At 41.2% G+C, this 22,405-nt stretch overlaps 1 protein-coding gene across 10 annotated transcripts in view; it reads right to left on the reverse strand.

The window, feature by feature from the left end:
* The window catches only part of PLXNA1 (plexin A1), a 445,618-nt gene that overhangs the window by 207,334 nt on the left and 215,879 nt on the right, over positions 1 to 22,405 (reverse strand). For all 10 annotated transcript variants that reach the window (XM_042453379.1, XM_042453376.1, XM_042453378.1 and 7 more), the window contains 4 exons: positions 11,474 to 11,574; positions 3,529 to 3,652; positions 3,170 to 3,323; positions 992 to 1,091 (listed from right to left, as the gene is read on the reverse strand). In XM_042453379.1, coding sequence (XP_042309313.1) covers positions 992 to 1,091; positions 3,170 to 3,323; positions 3,529 to 3,652; positions 11,474 to 11,574 — 479 coding nt within the window. The remainder of the gene's footprint in view (positions 1 to 991; positions 1,092 to 3,169; positions 3,324 to 3,528; positions 3,653 to 11,473; positions 11,575 to 22,405) is intronic.

Consider the following 22,405-nt stretch of genomic DNA (forward strand, 5'->3'; position numbering starts at 1 on the left):
CAGAGTGAGCATGAGAAGCTACCTCATAGAGGCTTTGTCCACTTGTGGCAGAGGTGGACTAAGTGTGGCCCTGGGGCTGCAGGCAGCCCCCAATGCTATTTTTGTGGCATTTGTCCCTTAAAACTCCCCAGACCACTCTTATTCTGGTCATAAAAAAGGGCAAATTTCTTCTCCAAGAAGGATTTAAGAGCAGCAGTTCACCTTCACACATACCCTGTTTGGTTTACCATAAAAATGCCCATCTTTCAAACCCAGGACTGGACTCTTGACCTTTTCCAGATTTCTTTTTCTTTTTTTTCTTTCCTTTCCTTTCTGGTTTTGGTTGTCTATGCATATTGAAGAGGATTTCAGGGGATGAAAAATGGCTCTCAAACCCACTACAGTTGCTCACCCCGGGCTACATTACTGTCTACTCTGACCGGCAACAGCTCTGAAGGGTCCCAGGAAGGGATCTTTGATATTGCATGATCCTTTTCTCTAAATGTGTAGAACAAACATATAGAAAGATTCTGCATACCAGTTGACACTGGTTTACATCACTGTAGAACAACACACACACAGTAAACTAAATACATATACATATATACTCATACATAGCCGTCTATACAATCCAGCACATTTATGCTGAATCTGTTTACTCAGATGCTCCTGACTAAATCGATTCTAATGCCAGTGGCTGAGGAACAGAATCCATTTTCTCTTCACCAAGAGAAAGAAAAGGGGATTATCTTGCTCAACATAAGGTAGTCTCTCATACCCAAATGCCTTGTCCAAGGGACAAGAAATGCAAGATATGCTTGTACTCATTTAACTTAAACATGTCAATCTCCAAGTAAAACTGTTTTGTATTAAACCTGGTCTTATCCTGTACACACCTGTTTACACACCAAATCACCCACTTGGTATAATTATGTCTACCGCATACTGTTCTCAGCCTTCTAGAAAAAGAAGAAAATCCCTGAGGAGGTGAAGAAAGGTTTGTGCTACTTACGATTGGTGAACACTACAGTTGTAAAAGACAAAATCCACAGCTGCAAACTTCTTCCCCGTTTCCTTGGATTTGAGGTAGAGTTTTACTACTCGCTTATCTCCTAGAACAGAACCAAACAGCCACATAGATCAGTTACAGAGTAGAGACTGAGTTGCCTGAACATACAGAAAGAACAGAATGCACTTTTTAGCAACACCTAAACTGCAAGACCTGGAGTGATTTTAACTGAATTGAGAGGATCCACATAAAGCTCAGTTAGTTTAGAAAAAGAGCCACAACTGGTATAGAAGAAAGAGTATGATCCTTCTACACAGTGGGCTTACGCCCTTCAATATCACCTGCTGTGGTGCCTCCCCATCAGCCTTCCATTGCCCCAGACCATTGCTGAGGGTGGCAATTTTGCGATCTATGAGAATCCCTTAGGGCCTGGAATAACTGCCATGCCAGACAATGCCCCCTCAACAGTGTCCATGCTGTGGGTGGAAATCTTCCAGCTCCAGATATCTGTTTGGGGGTCTCATGCAGCTGCTGGGCAAGTGAGAAAGGGACCTGAGGCTCTTTCTTGATTGCCCAGCAGCCACACCATTACAAATATGAATGCAGAGCAAAAATACACCTTAAGGTACCAATGACTCAACAGTTCTCCCTGTGTACTGAAAGATCTGAACACCGAGGATGTAACAAATTATTTCAAAGGTTTTCTCCATGCTGAGAATGACTATGAAATTATTTGTACATTTCTGAATGACGTTTTTGCACTTCAGAACTGCCTTGAAGAAAAATCATCTGAGCAAAATTTATGGGGGGTTTGGTGAAAAAACATTATTCCCCCGACCACAATGTATTTTACACAAATGCATAATTTTATGTGCAATCATGTCTGCTCTTTGTACATATCAATTTTTCACCAAAAGAGTCCTCAAATGTGAAAAAAAAATTCATGGGAGTTAACCATTTTCTTGACAAGAATGTATTGATGGTCCAAAACTAACAAAATGAATTTCAGTAGGGAGAAATGTAAGGTACTACACCTAAGTAGGGAAAAAATGAAATGCATAGATACAGTCTGCCCTTCGTATCTGTGGGGGATCCATTTCAGACATCCCTGTAGATAAGGAAAAATGAGAGACCTCAGGTCCCATTGTCCTCAGTGGCATGTACACATCCCCATTGAAAGCAATGGGGCTTACCATTCGCAGATGCTTAAATCTGCAGATGACAAGTCTGCAGATATTTAGAGTCTACTGTATAGGATGGGTGACACCTGGTTTGACAACAGTATATGTGAAATGGATCTAAGAGTCTTAGCAGATCACAAGATGAATATGAGTCAACAGTGTGATTGATCACATCTCATCTGGAATACTGTGTCCAGTTCTGGTCACCACAATTCAAGAAGGATAATGATAAGCTGGAATGTGCCCAGAGGAGAATGTCCAAAAATGGTAAAAGCTCTGGAAACTTCGCCAATCAGAGAAGGCTTAGGGAGCTGGGTATATTTAGCCCAGAGAAGAGAAGGTTAAGATGTGAGAAGACAGGAATGTTTAAGTATTTGAAAGTGTCATAATGAAGTTGAACCAAGCTTGTTTTCCTCTACTCCAGTGACTAGGACATGGAGCAATGGATTCAAACTATAGAATGAGAGATTCCACCTGAACATTAGGAAGAACTTTCTGATGGTAAGAGATGTTTGACAGTGAAATACACTGCCTTGGAGTATGGTGGAGTTTCCTTCTTTGGAGGTTTTTAAACAGAGGCTGGATGGCCATCCTTCAGGAATGCTTTGATTGTGTATTCCTGTATGGCAGGAGGTTCAACTGGATGGCTCTTTTGGACATTCTATGATGTGTCAAGACACACTTTCTCATTAGGAAACACTTATGAATATTGCTTATATTTCTAGTGAATGCCCACAAAAATCACACACAAGCACTTTTTCATATCATCTGAAGAGCAAAATTGGTTTTTAAAAAAAACTAATTTTAAACCAAGGAAATAAATAAAATGTGATAGACTGGTCCAGCTATCATTTTACTCAACTGTTTTTTTTGGGGGGTGGGTGGGTGGGTGGGGGTTGGAAAATCCATATTCCCTGCATAATATTCTCAAAACATCCTATGCACAGACCATCTGCTCAAGATTCATTTAACACACCTAGACTAAATACCCCACACTCACCTCTCCCTCTAGTAATAGGGATGACATCTTTTGTAGAAGGAGAACTGCAGTAGATTCTACCATCTTCAATACGACTTTCTGATTCTGTAAAATCTTCAAATGAGCAATTCACACCTGCCGAAAGATCAGGGACGTTCCAGGCCTGCAGAACCAGCTGAAAGAGTAGACAGGAGAAGGTCATACTAAAAAACAGCAAACATTTGTTCAGAAGTCCATTAAAAAAACAATCTAATAGCAAAATCCACATACTGCGCTATGTCCACAACCCAGACTAGTCCATTCTTCCTAAAGGAAAAGACTCTTATCAAATGAAACTAACATACCAAATCCTATAGAGGATTCAAGGCTAAGTGACATACCGAGACTTCTGACATTGTGACTGATATATTCTTGGGTTGAACAGTAAGCTGAACACATTGTCGTAGATCTGAAGCAAAGCGTTGAAGCTCATCTGCTCGTTCGCACCGATCCTTCCGTGAGCAGCTGTGCGGAAACAGAAAGACGTATCGATTATGATGGCCTTGTGTCATAACATTCAACAGTAAAAACTGCACAGACTTCTTTTTGGTTCTATCGGTGATCCATTTTTTGTCTGTCTGTCTGTCTGTCTGTCTGTCTGTCTCTATCTATCTATCTATCTATCTATCTATCTATCTATCTATCTATGTCTGCCAAACTTTTGGTGCATAACATTCCAAAAATAATAGATAACTGCACACATCACCCTCTCTAGCAACCACAAAAACACTTCATAGTTTCAGCTTTGACCTAAATTCAATTGTAATTCATAACTAGAATGACCCAAGGTATTAGCAGGAACCTAATAAACCAACACTTATGTAAATTGCATTGATTCAATTGGTCTGCAGCTAATTAGGACTAACAACTAGATTTAGGATGTAGAGAGATCTTGTAGCTCCTTTCAGACTAACTGAAAGAAAGAAAATGGCAGCATGAGCTTTCATAGACTTCAGTCTACTTCCTCAGATGCATTTAGTAGAGTGGAAGCCATGTACAGACATATATATATGCCATTGGTATTGTACCTGGGTATATTTCTTGAAGAGGTTGATGGATTTCCACTCCATTCAGCTAAATTTGGTGCTTTCCATAGTGGTAAAATAAAGCAGCTACAAGATCTCTCTACGTACTGATTCTATAGACTGACACAATTATATCTTTGAATTCTACAACTAGATTCAGGCTTCTGTAAACAACTTTCTTATGCTATTTAGCTTCTTTTTATATTATACTTTGATCTCAAAGCATTCTAAAAATGACTATAGAAAGAAATTCAGTTTTGTTACAGGCCACTACTGTGGTGGCATTCAAAGACTAATAATTTAGCTCTGAAAAGTAAAAGATGAGCATCTTTTCATGTTACTTTTTCCATCATGAAAATGAATCACAGTTTTAGAGAAAATGGTATTTTACACCTCTATTGTACAGATCTATGTATATCTACTCAGAAGCATGTCCAAATGAATTCAGTAGTAGTTACTACTACATAAATGTGTAGACGTTAGTAACCTGAATGTCACAGGAATTATCTGTTGTCACAGAAAACTATTATCTAGATATTGAGGGCTGCACATTAATGCAATTAAATGTGGCTCAAAAGGTGGTAACTTTGCTCTTCTGGCATCAGGTTACTTAAAGGCTTACATTTCTTTTGCAAGATTAAGTTACACTCTCTTTCTTTGTAAGATTTTTTTAACCGGGTTAATCTTTAATCCTTATAACTACTTCTAATTTAATGGTTTAAAATATTGATTTATCTTGTCCCAATTGAATCATAACTTTCAGTAACATTATTTCAGGATATGTTTCATCTGGTCATAACACTTGCATTCTGTGTTGACTACTAAGTCAACACAGAATGACCAACACAATAAACTAAACTAAGAAATTAAGACTGTTGGGTAATTTCACATGCATTTCTAAACTATAATTATTACAAAAACCCAGCAAAGTAAGAATGTATCACAGAGCAGGAAGATACTTCATAGGACTTCTAGTCCAAACCATTACCAATACAAGAAATCCACAACCATAACTCTTCCCTTTAAGTAGCCACCCCTTTATTTAAAATGCCTCCAACAAATGAGACTTTGCTATCTTCTGACCTGGTTTGTTCAACTGCTGAAAAAACTGTATCACCAGGCCATTCAGCCTAAAGTTTAGTCTAAATCCTTCCTCTTATAATTTGACTCTGCTGATTTAAATCTTATCCTCTGGAACAAAAGAAAACCAGTTTGCTTCATTTTACATATAACACCCATTCATATATTTGAGGATAGTAACTGTATCACTTCTTAAGTGTTTCTCCTCTAGCCTAAACCTGTTCTTCCAGGATTTTAGTCTCCAGGCCCATCATCATCTTTGCCAACATTTGTGGACAAATTTCATTTTGTAAAGGCCACTTCTTAAACTGTAGATGCCAGAATATCATTATTCTCAATACTGCAGATGGGCAAGGCTAAGAGTGTCCTGCCTAAGGCCACCTACTGAGTTGTGTCAAAGACAGAATTAGACATGGGGATTTCTAGTTTATGGCCCAAGTCTCCTTACACAAGTCATCCAAATGAGTCCAGGACACTTGTATATTTGAACTAAGGCTTTCTTCTTATCTGAAGAGCAGGAGCTTGGGAACGTTATTGTGTAGTACTCCCACTGGCCATACTGGTTGGAGGACTATGGGAGTTGGGGAGTCCAACAAAGGAACATTCCCAAACTTAGGCAAGAGAAAGAACAAGGCTCACCCGCTAGCTATAACCTCCCTGCTTTATGCATTCCTCCTCCCCTCTATGAAACTTAGCCTAGATGAAGGGCCACTGCACTTTCCTTTCTGCCCTGAAGGCCCACACATCACACTCATTTCTTTTTCAGATCCTCCACAAGCAGCTCCAGATATGGCAGATATTTCATGAGGGCAACACCCCCTCCCCTGAGCACTCTTCTATCCAGGTATGCTGCCTTCATTTAATGAGTTTCCTTTGCTTCTCCTCCCTGAATCTGCGATAACATTATTTCATTATGGAAAGCGTTTTAATTAAGCAGAGGGCAATACAGAAAAGCAGATACACATGCGCGTTTCAAGGGCCCAGTAATCTCAGCGATTTATCTCTTAAGCAAATGCCAGTTTGACATCGTACTGCAGAGTTCCTGAGCCACCACTGCATCCCACTCGTCTCCCTGAGGTGCTTCAGGGAAAGAGATGTCTTTGAGTTTAATTAAAATGCTCCACTTGGCTAAACAGTCAGGGCTTTTGCAGCTTCTAAGGCAGTTTTGCTCCTTTGGGGACCCCCCCCCCCCATGTCTTTTCATTTCAATGTTTATCTCTTATGCTACCTTTCCCCATTCTTCTGTTCTATGGTATCCAACTGCTAGTCTGAAGAGCCGTGGGTTATAAGCTAGATTAGACTGCTAACAGTAGCTAAACAGAAAATATAGATGTTAGAGGAGATCCAAACACTAATGGGGGTAGAAGGTAAAATATGGAACTGAGGACAAGAGTAGGCAACTGTGGCCTCTCTAGATGTTTAGCCTCTAACTACTTCACCATTGGCCCTACAGGCTTAGACTGATGAAGAGGGGGAGGGAAAACATCTGGAGGACCACATCAGGACCATTCATGATTTAGGGACTAGGTGTTGGTCTATGAGGGTCATTTTATGAGATACATTTGGAATGGAGTGAGGAACTACCAAGGGTTGTGGGGCTGCTTTGCTCTTGAGAACAGCAACATACACCCAGAAGTTAACTTCAGTTTAAAAAGTGAAGGGGATAAATGCCTGAAAACAAGATGAAATGGCCAATAATGCTCCCCCTGTCAGACTTGGAAGGCACTATTAGTCTTTCTAGTATAAAAAGTATCCCTCATGGGGACTCTTGGGAAGCCACAAAATAATAATAATAATAATAATAATAATAATAATAATAATAATAATAATAATAATTAAATAAATAAATGGCCTGGGGGGCAGCTGCATATGGTTCATGGGCTCCCTTTTGTCCATGCAAGGTTTAGAGGTACAAACTTCCTTCCCCATGCTGTTTCTCTGAACTTAAATTACCATTATATCTGGCAGTTTATTCCCATGGATATTACCAGTTTGCGAACTGTTCCTGGATTGGCAGCTCTGGAAAAAGAAAGGCCTCTGTACCTCTTCAGATCAGAGCCACTGTCAAAGGGAATAATCTCTGGAGTCCTTGACTTCTTTCCAAGTCTGACTAACAGGAAGTGATGTGGCATCTGTAACTAGGTGCTGTCAACCATCATAGTGGGAAACATTTGATTGCCAAATGCCTTTGGCATTTTATGTCAAGAAGTAGGACAGTATTTAGATTGGATTTAAATAAGTTTTTTGTGAAGCACAAGCAAGGCAAGGATAAGATGCTCTCAAATCCAAGGGCAGATAGATCAGAATGGTTCTGTATTATTATCACATTTCTCCCATTCTTCACCATTCTATGGGTGTGGAGTAACTCATAATATATATATTTTTAAAATCATTGTTATGATACCACTGCCTCTTAAGATATGCTGGACACTGGCCCCAGAACAGTGAATTTCTCTTTTGGGTCCACAGCTTGTGTCAATCTATGCTGTGGAAAAGCAGCTCCTGCTGCTTTCCAGGATTGGAAAGCATGGTTTTAGTTTTCAGCAACCTACACATTTGACGTTCAGAAACCCCCAGTGCCCAAGGCAACTGGCAGCTCAAAGCAGGTTGCTGTCAATCAGCTCTGCAATGTATAACAGCAGAGACAATGACTAAGAATTCACATTGGCGAGACAGGCCCACATCTCCCTACTTGCAGTGACCTGGTAGAGACTACTACCCAAGTCCCTTCTCTTGCCCAAGACCCAGTGGCATGTCACTGAAGCCCAGCAGAAGAAGGGGGCCTTCTGGCAGCAGCAATGGACAGAATAACTCATCAGTGAGAAGGTTAGAGGAAAATCTGTTGAGTTGGTTTGGTTTTTTTCTTTTCAATACCTGATATTCAGGGTTGGATATACATTGGGCCCTTGGTATCCACTGGGGTTTGGTTCTAGGACCCCCCCCTCCCCCCAATGGATATCAAAATCCATGGATGCTCAAGTCCTATTGCATACAATGGCATAGTAAAATGGTGTCCCTTGTATAAAAATACAAAATCAAGGTTTGCTTTTGGGAATTTATATTTTTTGGAATATTCTCAGTCTATGGATGCTTGAATCTGTGGATAAAAATTCTATGTATATAGAGGGCCAATGATATTTCAGCATTTGTACCAAGACTAGTTAACCAAGCAAATCAGCTGCATTTCTGACAGCCTGTCTCTGAGAAAGAGAGGCCCGTTACAGACCTCCCAAAAGCCAGTTGCAGCGTGGAGGAGTCACAGCAGCCAAACCGCGCGACTCCTCCGCACTGCAAAGAAGGAGTGCGAAAATCGCTCTCCTTTTGGCAACCGGAAGAGATGCCGCTAGTGCCAAAGCGCACACTCGCGGCGTCACTTCCGGGCCGCGACGTGCGGACGCAGAGCGTCCGTTACGTCAAAATGGCGGCGGCTGTGTGGAACAGCCGCGCCATTTGTTATGGACTCTGTCTGTAACAGGGAAGGGCGTCTAGAAGAGACGCCCCTTTTTCAAAATGGGACGTCCTAAGGACATCCCTTATGGCGGTGTGTAACGCGCCAGAGAGATACAAAAAGAGAACAAAAGATTCTTAGTTGCTGTCTAGGAAGGGAGGCTAGGTTCAGAAGACTGTAAAATGTGCAAAATGTCAAGGCAGCAGTAGGTCAAAACTGAGGATCTAGGCAGAGTTATATGGAAAGCCAAAAGAGAGCTTCAAAGACAGGGTACATTCAAAGGTTCTAAAATAAGGTGCATCTTTAAAGATCTAATGGGCCGCTGTGTGGAAGATGGAGCAAGTTTATTTACTGTTGCTCCAGGGGACAGAACTTGAAACAATGGATTCCAATTACAAACAAGAAGATTCCAACTAAACATCAGGAAGACCTTTGTGACTGTTAGAGCTGTCCAGCAGTAAGCAGACTACCTTGATGGTAGTTTGCTCTCATTTACAGCAGATTGTTAAAGAGAGGTTAGATGGATACTATTCAGGGCTATTTTCTTGGTGGATTTCTACAATGCCATTGGACTTGACTATAAGACCCCTGGTTGTGTGTGTGGGTGCGCACATACATGCCTTCAAGAGGCATGTCAACTTATGGTGACCCCATGAAGGACAGGTTGCTTACCTGTAACTGTAGTTCTTCGAGTGGTCATCTGCAAATCCACACAAATGGGTTATTCTGCACCTGCACAGCATTTCCGGATCCTACTGCAATAACTAGGGAAGACTTTTTGGCGGTAGCTCCGCCCACCCTCTATATAGGCAGGACATCTTCCCACCCTTTCTCAGTTCCAAAAAGGTCCGCCGTAAAAGCAGACAAGGAAGAGAGAAGGACATGAGAAAGGGGAGGATGGGTGGAATTTGTGTGGATTTGCAGATGACTACTCGAAGAACTACAGTGACAGGTAAGCAACCTGTCCTTCTTCTTGACCACAAGAAGATCACAAAGAAGAAGGACAGGTTGCTTACCTTTAACTGTAGTTCTTTAAGTGGTCATCTGCAAATCCACATAAATCCCACCCATCCTCCCCTCTCTCATGTCCTTCTCTCTTCCTTGTCTGCTCTTATGGTGGACCTTTTTGGTACTGAGAAAGGGTGGGAAGACATCCTGCCTATATAGAGGGTAGGTGGAGCTACCGCCAAAAAGTCTTCCCTAGCAATTCCAGTAGGATCCGGAAATGCTGCACAGGCGCAGAATAACCCATTTGTGTGCTTCGCAAAGACCATGAAGAAGAATTTCATAGGGTTTTCTTAGTCAAAATATACTCAGAGATGTTTTGCCAATTCCTTCCTCTGAAATTTAGCTTACAGCACCTGGTATTTGTTTATTGGTGATCTCTCATCCAAGTAATAACCAGAGCCGACCCTGCTTAGCTTCCAAAATCAGGCAGGGTCAGGCAGCACTGAACTTTAGGTTCTTCTGAGATATCTTCCAATTCAATGATTCTATCTATTTTCAATGAAATGTTATAATTTCCTATAAAGATTATTTATAATCTTTTCACAACACTACTGTTATCTCCTTTAAGGTTAAATTTCTTGTCTTCAGGCTTAAAGCAAACCATGTATAAACAAAGGTCAAATCTGTAAGATGTATTTCACCAATACAGAATCTGCCCATTCTACCTTAAATGAAGCACAGCACAAGTGTCTATTTCACAGGTTGGGAAGTCAGTGTAGACAATGATGTGTTTTCCTTGCCAAAGCAAAGAATCATGATATATTTGACACACTATTGTGTATGGATTTTCCCATAAAGGAACACATACCCCATTGTGAGAGGCATGTTACATATATAGCTATTGTTTTACCACCTATGCTTTAGCACTGTTTGAGGATCCCAATGGGCTGGGTCTTTATGTGTTCTATACTACAACTACTATCAGCCTCAATTAAGCATGCCCAATGTTAAGAGGTTGTGAGAATTGTTGTGCAAAAACATCTGAAAAGTCAGTTTGCCTGCCTGAAAGCTATCATCACTATAATCCTGACAACAATCCTGTGAAGCAGCTCAATACTGTTATCCACACACTGGAGACAGTGGCTTCCCTGGATTTGTCTTCTGAGTTCTTGAAAGAGGAAAGATTTGAACCATTCTGAGTTTCACTACATCATAAAGTGATCCCTGATTGACTACCAAATCCTCCCCATCTAGTTCTGTTCACTACAGTGGTTAGCCAAATCTTGCAAGGAGCCCACAAACAGGCCATGTAAAGAAAAGCCAACTAGTGTATTGGCTTTGACTGTAAAGACTTCATACACTATCATGACCAATATACTCCAAACAAGCTCACCTCTCTTTGTCAGTTCTACTGTTACCTTTTGTCTATTTGTCTACTAGAGTCTCCTCTCCACTCTCTGCCTTCTGCCATGCTGTCTGTTATCCCTGAATTATTCCCTTTCATTCTCTTGGTCAAGCCTTATCTTCTCCAATTCATGCAGATCTTATGCCTGTAAGGTGGGAACACCATCATTTTTTTTTGTTCTGGTTTCAATAGTAGTTATTACAGGAATTAGTTTTTAGTACTTACTATAGAAATTAATAATTAAGCTGTTGATACATATCCTTAACCATTTGAGATACAAAGAAGAAGAAAGATGAAGGCTTTTCTCTCAATGTATTCTTGCATTCTTGTAGGCATACCAAAAGGATACAGGCTACAAGACAAAAATTCTGCACACTTACATGTTGTGTAAGACACACCAGCCGCAGTGAGGATCCCTGGAACCCAGACACAGAGCACATGTTGTATACTGTTCACAGCTCTCCACTGGCACACGAGTCACCTAAGGGAGAAAGACAAATAATCACATATGGTCTTCCACCCAAGAAACTCATATCTTTACCAAGGAGAAGCTCAGCACCCCCTTTTTTCTTTTTTACTAATAATTAAGCTAAAAAAGCAACAAGTATGTATTCTATCTGTTGGGGATGCTTTGATTGAGAGTCCCTGCATGGCAGAGGTTAGACTGGATTGCTCTTGTGGTCATTTCCAACTCTATGATTCTAGGAGTCTACAATGACTTCCCAATTCTGTCATCATCTTCACAACTGAGGAAGTGTAAGGACTCCTACAGCTAGTAGGTAACATGTAACTTAAAAGAAGTAATTGCCTGTTGAAACTGGCATGCCTTTTGGCAACAGGCAACCATTGTTTTCTTCCATGAAAAGCTTTTGATTAATGTGATGTCATCACATAGTGTTGTTCTAAGGTAAAATGCCAGGGGAAAGGATGAGATTACCATGTTTGAAATATGCCATTCCCCTGTTAATAACCATTGTGATGATGTAACACCTGTGATAATAATATAAGATTGGAGGTGGTGGAGACTGCCAGCTACAGTGGAAAGGCCCTCTCCTTTACACCTTCCCTCTGTTTCCATTGATAACAAAGATCATATTGAAATTCTTCTGAGACCAAGCATATTGCATCTTCATTACCCCATAGTGACTTTGGTTCTCCTCTCTTCTTCTAACATCCAATGAGACCTTCCTTCATCTTCTACTTCAGCCAGATCTCCTTACGATCAACCAAGGGACTGTGAGACATCCAGATATTCGCATGCTTTGCCTCACAGCGTGGCAGACCCTTCCTCCCTCTCAACACCAGTGAGATGGAGCATGCATCCTTCTTCTTTTTCTTTTTGGGTGTGTTGGACGTATTGGAGAGGTGGGTAGACTCTGAGATCGTCTCAGTAGAGAGAAGGTATCGAGATCGGTATTGATACTAAGGCCGGTTTTGCAAGAGATGAGATCAAGTGTGAATCCATACTTGACTAACAGATGGCACGTCAAACAGAGAACTCAAGTGGTATTTGCCCGGTAGTGGTCATGGGCAGAGCTGTTGCCAAAGCCATGTACTCAACCAAAAGAGTCAGGGCACAGGCAGCTTGTTCCCAGAGGAGTGCCTTAAGCCTAGCAGTGCAGTTGCGACACAATTAAGGCATGAAGGTCTGGCAATGGTGGCATGAGGCCACATTACGAGCTTCCTCAAGGCAAGGGAAACACTTGGAATGGCTATATTTTTCAGGGATCTTACACCAGCACTTGACACACTGTTTGAAGAATGTGGATATCAGATAAAGTCTGAGGTTTGAACCAAAACCACTGAAATCTAGGAGAAATCCAATGAGAAAATCTGTGGAAGAAGCCAAGTCAAAGTGAAAGAAGACAATGCTCTGAAAGCTCTTAATGATGCTACTGCTGCAGTGGATGAAAAAGAACTCAGGTGAGGACACCAGAAGAGGCTTCTATGAGGAGATGTGGAGGGGCAGGGCTACTGCCAAAAACACCAGCTAACTGCTTTGAAAGTTCCAAACCAGTGCTGCACAGGTGCACTACATCCCATGTGTGTAAGGCACAGAGACCACAAAGAAGAACCACGGTTATAATTCCCTTGCAAATAAAGACTGTTTGCCTGAATGCGCTGGCCAAATATAGCATCCTCAATATTTGTTGAGGCTGGTTTGATTTTCAACTTGCCAAGTCAGATTATGGTGACCCCACGAATGAGAGACCACCTAGAGCCTGGTGACGATACACCATTACAAAATGTGGCACAGCCACAATGTTTGTACTGATACAAAGAATGTGGTCGTACTAAACTGGGAGAAGTCCAGAATAATTAGGTCTCTATGGAACTGAATGCAGGCATGCAGCACAAGGAAGGTTGTTCATACTAAAGGGTAGAGACAAGAATGAACAAGGGGGAAGAAACAGACACAAAAACTGTAGACAACATTACAAAGATACAGACAACAAGGTCACTTTGAAAGATGAGGCATGATAGGAATGACAGTGTAGGGCTGGGAAATCTCACAGGGACCCTGTTGTTTCCATGTGTACTGTGGTGAAAAAGAAGGAGCAAAAAATAGAAGAGCAGGAGGCAAGCTTTGATCGGGGATTAAAATAATTTCCCCAGATCCCATTCCTTGCTATTGCCACATTAAAAACCCAAACACCAACCATAGGCATGAAAGGGTCAACAAAATATAGGTCAAAGCCCAAGGCTCTTTCTAAGCTCAGTGTTAATGATCTGAGGCGTCCTGCTATTTCTTTGAGGCTGGCGATCAGAGCAGGGGGAGGTGGCCCACAGAGGCCTGCATCTTGTGCTTTCAAGTCCCTGTGCCTTCCCCAGAGGCAACTCTATATCTAGGAAATTAAACACTGGGGCTATTAGTCCAGACCCCACCACAGAGGAAGTCCCTTTGAACATCTGCTGAGAAGCAAAAGCTGCTACAGCAATTTTGAATGGGGAGGGGGAACACAGCAGGAGGACAGCAGCAGGACTGAAAGGCATGGTGAATCCGTTCTATGCACAAAGATATTCCAGGACATATGAAAGACATGGCTGAGAGCTGCGCAAGGAACACCTATGCCATATTAAATCCTTTCCTAAAATGTGCCTCACAGGAGCGTATGTGGAGCATATTCCAGTACCTACCAAAACTATCTTACCTTCCCAAAGTATATGATAGCCATCTGTGTTTCCTTTTGTTCATCACATTATTATTTCTGTTTTTCCCTTAAGGAATTCAGAAGACCACTGATATGGGAGAACCCTCTACACCGCTAATTAATTGGTTCCATTGTAGAGCATCTCCCCAATGTAATTCTGTTCTCTAAAGCAGCTGTGAACAAGTCTCTGCTTCTTAAGCCCTACTAATTCTCTAACAGAAAAGCTCAATACTCACATGATGCTTGGGCAACTATCCAGTAATCTAATAAAATGTTTGCATACAGTCAGCCCTCCATATCCATGGATTTTTTATCCATGGATTCAAGCATCCATGGCTTTAAAATATTTTAAAAATATATAAATTCCAAAAACCAAATCTTGATTTTGCCATTTTATGTAAGGGTCATAATATTACTATGCCATTGTATTTAATGGAACTTGAGCATCCACTGATTTTGTTATCCATGGGGGGTCCTAGAACCAAACCCCAGCAGATCCCAAGGGCTGATTGTACAACTAAACCTGCAGCACTTTTTGGGCACTCTCTCTGCCATGTAGAACCCAGTTTTTCCCGAGTCCCAGCAATATAGAAATACTGGACAGGAGCTATTCAACTGAGCACATATGTATTTGAGAGGTGCCTTCTGTCCCCCCACCCCAGTTCCCCCCCCCATACCACTGTTTGCTAACCATGGACACATTATGAAACAAGTTCCACGACAAAGGCCTAAACCCATTTGTTAGTCTGAACTAGACTAAATCCACATAATCACAAAGGACTTTGTAAGCCCACCTCTATCTAAGTTCTATCAGTTCACGAAATCTACTCTAGCTCAGAGTAACAGTTTAAATCAGTTTAAACATCTCTCTTACATTATTCAGCTTCTTTTCCTTTACAGGTTGAGCCTTACTTATCGAGAATTCTGAAAGCCAAAATACTAAATAAATAAATAAATAAATCATGGTTGGCTGGGGCAGTGGCACCTTTGCTTTCTGAAGATTGAGAGTACACAAACTTTGTTGCTTGAACAAAATCATTAAAAAATATTGTATAAAATTAATCTCAAGCTATGTTTATAAGCCATATATGAAACACAAATGAATTTTGTGTTTAGACTTGGGTCTCCAAACTATCTTATTCTGTATGTATATACAAATACAGGTATTCCAAAATCCAACCCCACTCCCCCCAAAAATCCAAAACACTTCTTTTTGGTCTCATAACAGGCCTGAAAGCAAAGACTCCAGCAGGCTGGTGATATTTTTAAAAACAGTATGTTTTTTCCACAGCTCTTTTTATCTGTAACCAGTATTTCTACGCCAACAGCACATCGGAAGGTGGAATATGTCTACTCTTCTCATTTCAAAACACAAGTTTGTGAAACTGGCAATTCCCGCAATCCTTCCTGTGACCAACATGGCAATTAATAAACTTCTTCCTTGATCACACTGCATTGAAGCCTTCTTGCACACAGTTCAAGCTATCAACTATAACCATTAAAACTTAAGTACCATGTTTGGAAACTGGATTTTAGTAAATATTCTCATTTGGACCACACACATTGGGCAAATATGCTACACGACTCCTTTAGGTGAACTGTGTACCTACATTTTAGTCAACAAGAATTTTAAATATAAATCTCGCTTGTGGTCAACTAGCGCCTTAAGACATTTGACTTGTTTGAATAATTAATATCAATCTTACAAGTACAAATCATAGATGCACAACAGCTATGTAAGATTAATTATAAAATTAAAGGGTTTGGGCAGAACAAGAGAAACCATGCCTCCCTCCAACAAAGTGGTGTAATTTGAATAATTACAACTTTGGAGATCAGGGTTTGATTTTCCGTTTGGCCATGGAAACCCACTTGGTGACCTTCGGCAAGTCACACACGCTTAGGGTTGCCATAAGGCAGGACCTCCAAACTGGGACAAATGTAGGACAAATGTAGGGCCACATTTTCAAATGTAGGACACATTTTTTAAAAATGGAGGACACCTGAAAAAATTGATAAATTTTTTTAAAATGTTAATATAAATGCATGTTTCTTAGGCATGCTCAAAATGGAGGACATTTTGGCATTATTCCTAGACAGAAGGCTGAAATGTACTTCTCTTTCTGGCCAAACACCCCCCCCCCCCCAATTCTACAAGAACATTTCCCACTTCCAATGCTATGCCTTTGAAAACTACATTTCCCACTTCCAAGCAGGCATAGCATTTGCAAGATCACAGGCAGCCCCTTGTGCCATTGAAAACTACATTTCCCACTCCCAAGCCTTCTTAGGAATTCCCCCTTCCTAAAAAAAAAAAACCCTCCAACCCCCCCCCAAACCCCTCGCCCCCTCTTTTTCCCAGGTATGTCTCAACTTAGGAGGGATTTATGGGACAGATCCAAAGCCTTTTTTCTTTTCTAATGGGGGCAAAGCCTTGAGAAGCCCTGGACCCCTGAGAAGAAGAGATGGGGGGCTTAGAGAGAGGAAGAAAGAGAAAAAGAAGATGAGGAGGGGGGAGAAAGGAAGAAAAAGGAGAGGAGGAAGAGGAGGGGAAGAGGAGGAAAAAAAACGGAACAATAATAAGAAGAGAAGGAGGGGAAAGCGAAAGGGGGAAGCAGCAGCTCGCCTGAGTGTAAATTCCTCCCTGCTCGGATGTTGCCCAAATAAGGAAGCAGAGGGCTGGCCAATAGAGGCAGGGCAGTGCAGCAGACCCCGCCCCTGCTGGTTTCAGGCGTCCTGTTGCTGTTGCTCCAGGCATGCTTCACAGGCAGCAGCACTCTATAGAAGGCAGGCAGCAGCCCTGGGAGCTCAGAGTTGGGCAGCCACCCGGGGGCAGGGGCAGGGGCGGGACGGGACCGGGCACGCCCCCCAGGGGGCGGGAAAGTCCCGCCCACCACCGTGAAATGGCAAGCCTACACACGCTCAGCCCCAGGAAACCCTGAGATAGTGTTGCCTTAGGGTCGCCATAACTCAGAAACAACTTAAAGGTATACAACAACAAATCCAACACATGGAGAGGTGGGGGACAAGTTGGCAAAAGCTGGCCCTGTATTGCCCTCTAGATTCAAGCAGTACAGACTGCACTGGTTTCCAAAATAGATACTTTAGCTTGTATTACTATTTACAGTGGACCCTCAGTATCTGCTGGGGTTTGATTCCAGGACCCTCCATGGATAACAAAATATGTGAGGGCTCAAGTCCCATTAAATACAATGGCATAGCAAAATGGTGTCCCTTATATAAAATGACAAAAATCAAGGTTTGTTATTTGGAATTTATATATTTTTGGCATATTTTCCTGCTTTGGATGCTTGAATCTGGGAATAAAATATCTGTGGCTAAGAAGGACAAACTGTACTATCTTTAATCTATGATTTAGATCATAATAACTTTGCAAATATAGTTATATTGATGACAACGGTGGAGGCAATGGCAGCAGTAATGAAAAGAAGAAATAGCTGGTGCCAGTGGGGACAAGAAAAGGAGGCTACCAGCTCTAAGTCACACATTTCTTGAATGAATGGTGTCTGGAGAGATTCACGAATCTAGTGCTCTAACAGGGAGGTGACCTGAGAAATTGCCTATGCCATGAAACAGGCAATTGTCCAAGCCACCCCTGCCATATAGCCTTTGCTACACAGTCACTGCCTGCTCAAAATCCAGAATTCAATGAATGGGCATCTTAGTGCTGGCAGCTTCCTTCTCCTATCAGCACCAACACCATCTCCCTCTCTATTTGCATGGGCACAGACAGAACAAAATTACTTTTGTGATGCTCCAGTGCAAGAGCAGTACACTACTGTAGGATCCTGATCATGGAAATAATCTGTGAAAAATGCAGAAGTTGCAAGAAACAAGACAGTGACTTCTGCACAGCTTCTGCTCATAATGAAGTAACAGTCTGACATTCCATAGATAAGAAGGCCATCAGAGCATGAATTAGAGTTAGGCACAGTTGCCTCAGCTAAAGGTAATCCCACATATACCCACATGGCCATACACTTGCATTTCCAAGGCCCTGGGCGAGTAATGAGTAGTCTTCAGCTTGGGGTCAAAAAGTGTACAAGCTTGCCCTAACACATCTGTGCAGTCTTACTATGTGTAATCTTCCAGGTTAAGACAGTGAACAAGTATCGGTTTAATTTAATTTTTTGATCTTACATAGTTGCCTTAGCAAGTCTAATGTGTTGCTTATTTTTTATCAACCAGAAGCCGTTTGGACTAGCCTCTCTTGTCTGTGATGGCTTAGTCTTGCGCTGCTGTAAAGTGCAGAACTGATCACCACATTGCACTAAGGAATTGCAACACCATTGTACCAGCAGGAGCTAAGAATGTGTTTTGCATGTGTCAGTAAGGAATCATCTGGAGGCCATTTTCAGCAGATTTCTGAGGGGAAGTATCTGATATATAGAACAGCTGCATCTAAGTACTAAGGCATGAGCCTGAAAGGTCTCTTCAGTGTTCAATCAGCCAAGCCAGCATAAGAGGAATTTTCTGAGTATGGATATATCTCTTCTCCCTAAAATGCCTGTGTCCTCAGAGAGCAGCCGTAGTGTTCATCATCAGAAAACTGGAAAAAGTACAATAAAACTAGTGTGCAGTTTCCTATGTTCATGTTTACCTCTTTAGAGGCCTGAGATCAATGTGTGGGGCTTGGAACAGAGAAAGGTTTTACTGGAAGAAGGGGGTAAAGACTGGGAAGCTTCCCATTCATTCTGCAGCAAAGCTGGTGGATCCAAAAAGTATAGATTTTTGTTTTGCTTTTTGTTTAATCCTGGCTATCTCTATCAAGGTCTTCTGATATGGGAACTAATTAATGCCAAATGTAGTGACAATTCATTTTACAGCCAGGGTCCATATGTCCTTGGATCCAAAAAGAGGAGATCTTGAAAGATCGCTTAAATGGTGGTGATGTCAGTGGCTCAAGAACCTTTCTGTCTTTTGCAGGTCTTTTTCTTTCCCTTTTGGTTTAATAAAAAAGAGCTCTCATCCACAGCCTGCTGTTATCAGGGTGTTGGTGGAAAGTAATTAAATGAGCAGTTGTAACAGAGCTCAAAAGGCCTGAGGAATGAGGGGTTTTACTCAAATCTGGAGGAGCAATTAATAAAGAGCTTGTAACCCTTTAAGGGCAAGTTCTGCTGTCAGATTAAGAAGAGTGTGGATTATGACTAGATTTTGGGACAAGGACAGGGGGATTCAGAATTCCCTAAGATTCTTCTGAATATTCTGTTAAATTGGCTATTTGATGGCAATCTTAAGAATTTGATGGGAAGCTAGATATAACTCCTGTAGGTGTCATCTGGAGAATAAGTGCCTTGACCTTCACTATTCAAAACCAAGTTTTGAACATGTGTCTTGTGTTGTTATTAACTACATATAATAATAATAAATAATAAAAACTTTATTTATATACCGCTTTTTCACAGCGATCAAAGCGGTTCACAGTAGTATCAAATATACATAACATCGAATGAAATTACACATTATATAAAATACAAAATAAATAAAACCACAAATACATATGTAATTAAAGAAACTTTCTTAAAATCACATGTAAGGAACATTAATAACATCTGCCAGTCATATCGTTGTAGTTAACTGCCTTTGAGTTGTCCTGGTGACCCTGTGGATGAGACATCTCCAAGATCCCCTGTTGTCAGTTGTTCTGCTTAGCTCCTGCAGTCTCAGGGCTATGGCTACCTTTATTAATAATAATAATAATTTAATAATTTTTATTTATATCCCGCCTTTCCAATTGCATGATCAAGGCGGCTTACAAGACAAGAAACAATAAAATACAGATAAAGCATCACAATATAAAAAGTTTAAAAACATCATTACTAGGGGTAGGAACGGGAATCTATACAAATCACAATTCACTAGGGGCAAGAAAAAGACAATATATTGCACTAATCCGGGGTCGAAAAACAAGAACAAGGAGCAGAGAAAGAACACTATTACCTAGAGTGAAAAAGCCAGCTGGAATAGATGCGTTTTTAATTGTTTCTTAAAAGAAGCTAAAGATGCAGCGGAACGGAGCTCTATAGGGAGCTTATTCCACAATGAGGGGGCGGCGATAGTAAAAGCCCTCTGTGAGGTCCTCACCAAATGGGATTTAGGGACCTCTATTAAGTCTATCCATCAGATATTCAGTCTTCCTCTCTTTCTACTGCCCATCCTTCCTAGCATCATCATCATAATAATAATAATAATAATAATAATAATAATAATAATAATAATTTGTTTTATTTATATACTGCTATTCCAAAGATCATAGCGGTGAACAGCAAGTAAGCTAATTAGCAAGTAAGCTAATTTGCCCCAATAGTCTGGGTACTCATTTTAGCAACCTCGGAAGGATGCAAGCCTGAGTCGAGCTTGGGCACTTTTGCTGGTCTTGAACTCGCAACCTTGTGGTTTTGAGTGAATGGCTGCAGTACAGGCATTTAACCACTGCGCCACCAGGGCTCCATTATTGTGTTTTCTAGTGAGTCCTGCCTTCTCATGATTTGGCCGAAGTATGACAACCTCATTTTAGTCATCTTGGCTTGCAGAGAGAGTTTTGGCTTGATCTCTTGTAGTACCCAGTTGTTCATTTGTTTTGTCTGTCTTAATAGTGTAGCCAAGACTACACTGTTAAAAGAAATTCCACATTCCAAGTTGAAGATCAATCATACACATCCTGTAATTTGCATAATCGGTCTTCTTTCTTCTACTACAAAATCTGTTTACAATTTATTCAGTGGAGCCTAGTGTGTAAAAGCAAGGTCTGGGAGTCTGTCATGTGGTAGAAGTGCCACATCGTACAGCCAATAGAGAAAGTGAAAACACAGAAAAAAGACTCTTGTGGTTGAGCTATGGACATACATCAAGGAATCATTGGAAGGGAAGCTAAAGCTGTAAAGCATGTGTAGAGCCACTGTGGAGTGTAAAGCATGTCTGAGGGCAATTGCAAAGGCTGTTCTTGTATACAGAACATGGTATATATCAATCTGCTCAAGAAGTATTTGAAGGGACAGAACACCCTAGCTCAGTTGTAGAGTATTTGACTTGTATGTAGAAGGTCCCAAGTTCAGTCAGCCACCAGTCAGTGCCACCAGTTCATTGTGTGTATATGAATCAGTGATATGATTCTGTATTGCTGTGACAGATGTATTTCCCTCCTCTCCACTTCCGAACTTATCAGCATACCTTCATAGACTATACAAACAAGTTTCTTCTCATATCATTTGGGTTTTCTCTGTGGAAATAATTCAGGATGTGTATTTTTTATAATTTCCTTTTTCATAAGATTTCTGGAGTGCTTAAATTTTTTTTAAAAAAAAAATAAATGTGTTTGCCAGCCCAGAGGGCCTAGCTGTTCAGCAGCTCCACCAAACCCATTCAAAGGGGACAGAATTGGGGGTTGCAAACCACTCACTCCACATAGTTGCCCTTCCTCCTCTGCAGAAATTAGATTTTTTTACACAAGTCTCTGACAGAAGATTTTTTAAAACAAAAAAATTCTTTAAAAAAAACTCCTCTGGCAACACTGGTAATTCTTTTCAAAGTCCAACAGTAGCTCTGCTGACTATTCTTGCAGGAGGAGCAGTGTATAGGAAGGACAGCCTTAGTCCTTCTCTCTTTAGCTGTGACAGTCCCTTCCCTCATGCCCTTGTACAGCTCAGCAATTTTAAAGCTTTTAGTAGCACCAAGGGAAGATTTTTTTTTAAGAAACAACAAAAAAGCCCATTTGCTCTGCCTGAAGTTGGCAGGACTGAGAGGGACGTCTGTGGCCCTTTTGGCTTCATCTGGCCGACAGGTCCCAAATTCTCCCCATTCTCCCCCCAGAACATTCCAATCTCTAACACTACATAAAATGAAACCAATCACGTGAAACCACTAACACCAACAGAAAGCAAGCGGCAAGAGGCTCACAATTGACTCCAAGCCTACTAAAAGAGATTGGTCTAAGGAGAGAGGGAAATATCACTAGTCACCCCCAGAGATTGCTTCTAAATGGTGGATGAAGCTGCCAAACGCCTCACTTAAGCTAATGCAACATCCTCCAGCTACGCTATCTGTATCCTGCACACTCTGCTTCAAATGCTGCATGCCGCCATGAAGACAACCCACCCTGCAATCACATTAAGGCAGTCTCTTTTCACCTAAAGGGTCAAA

The sequence above is a fragment of the Sceloporus undulatus genome, chromosome 2 (genome assembly GCF_019175285.1).
Source record: "Sceloporus undulatus isolate JIND9_A2432 ecotype Alabama chromosome 2, SceUnd_v1.1, whole genome shotgun sequence".
In the NCBI taxonomy this organism is placed as follows: Eukaryota; Metazoa; Chordata; class Lepidosauria; order Squamata; family Phrynosomatidae; genus Sceloporus; species Sceloporus undulatus.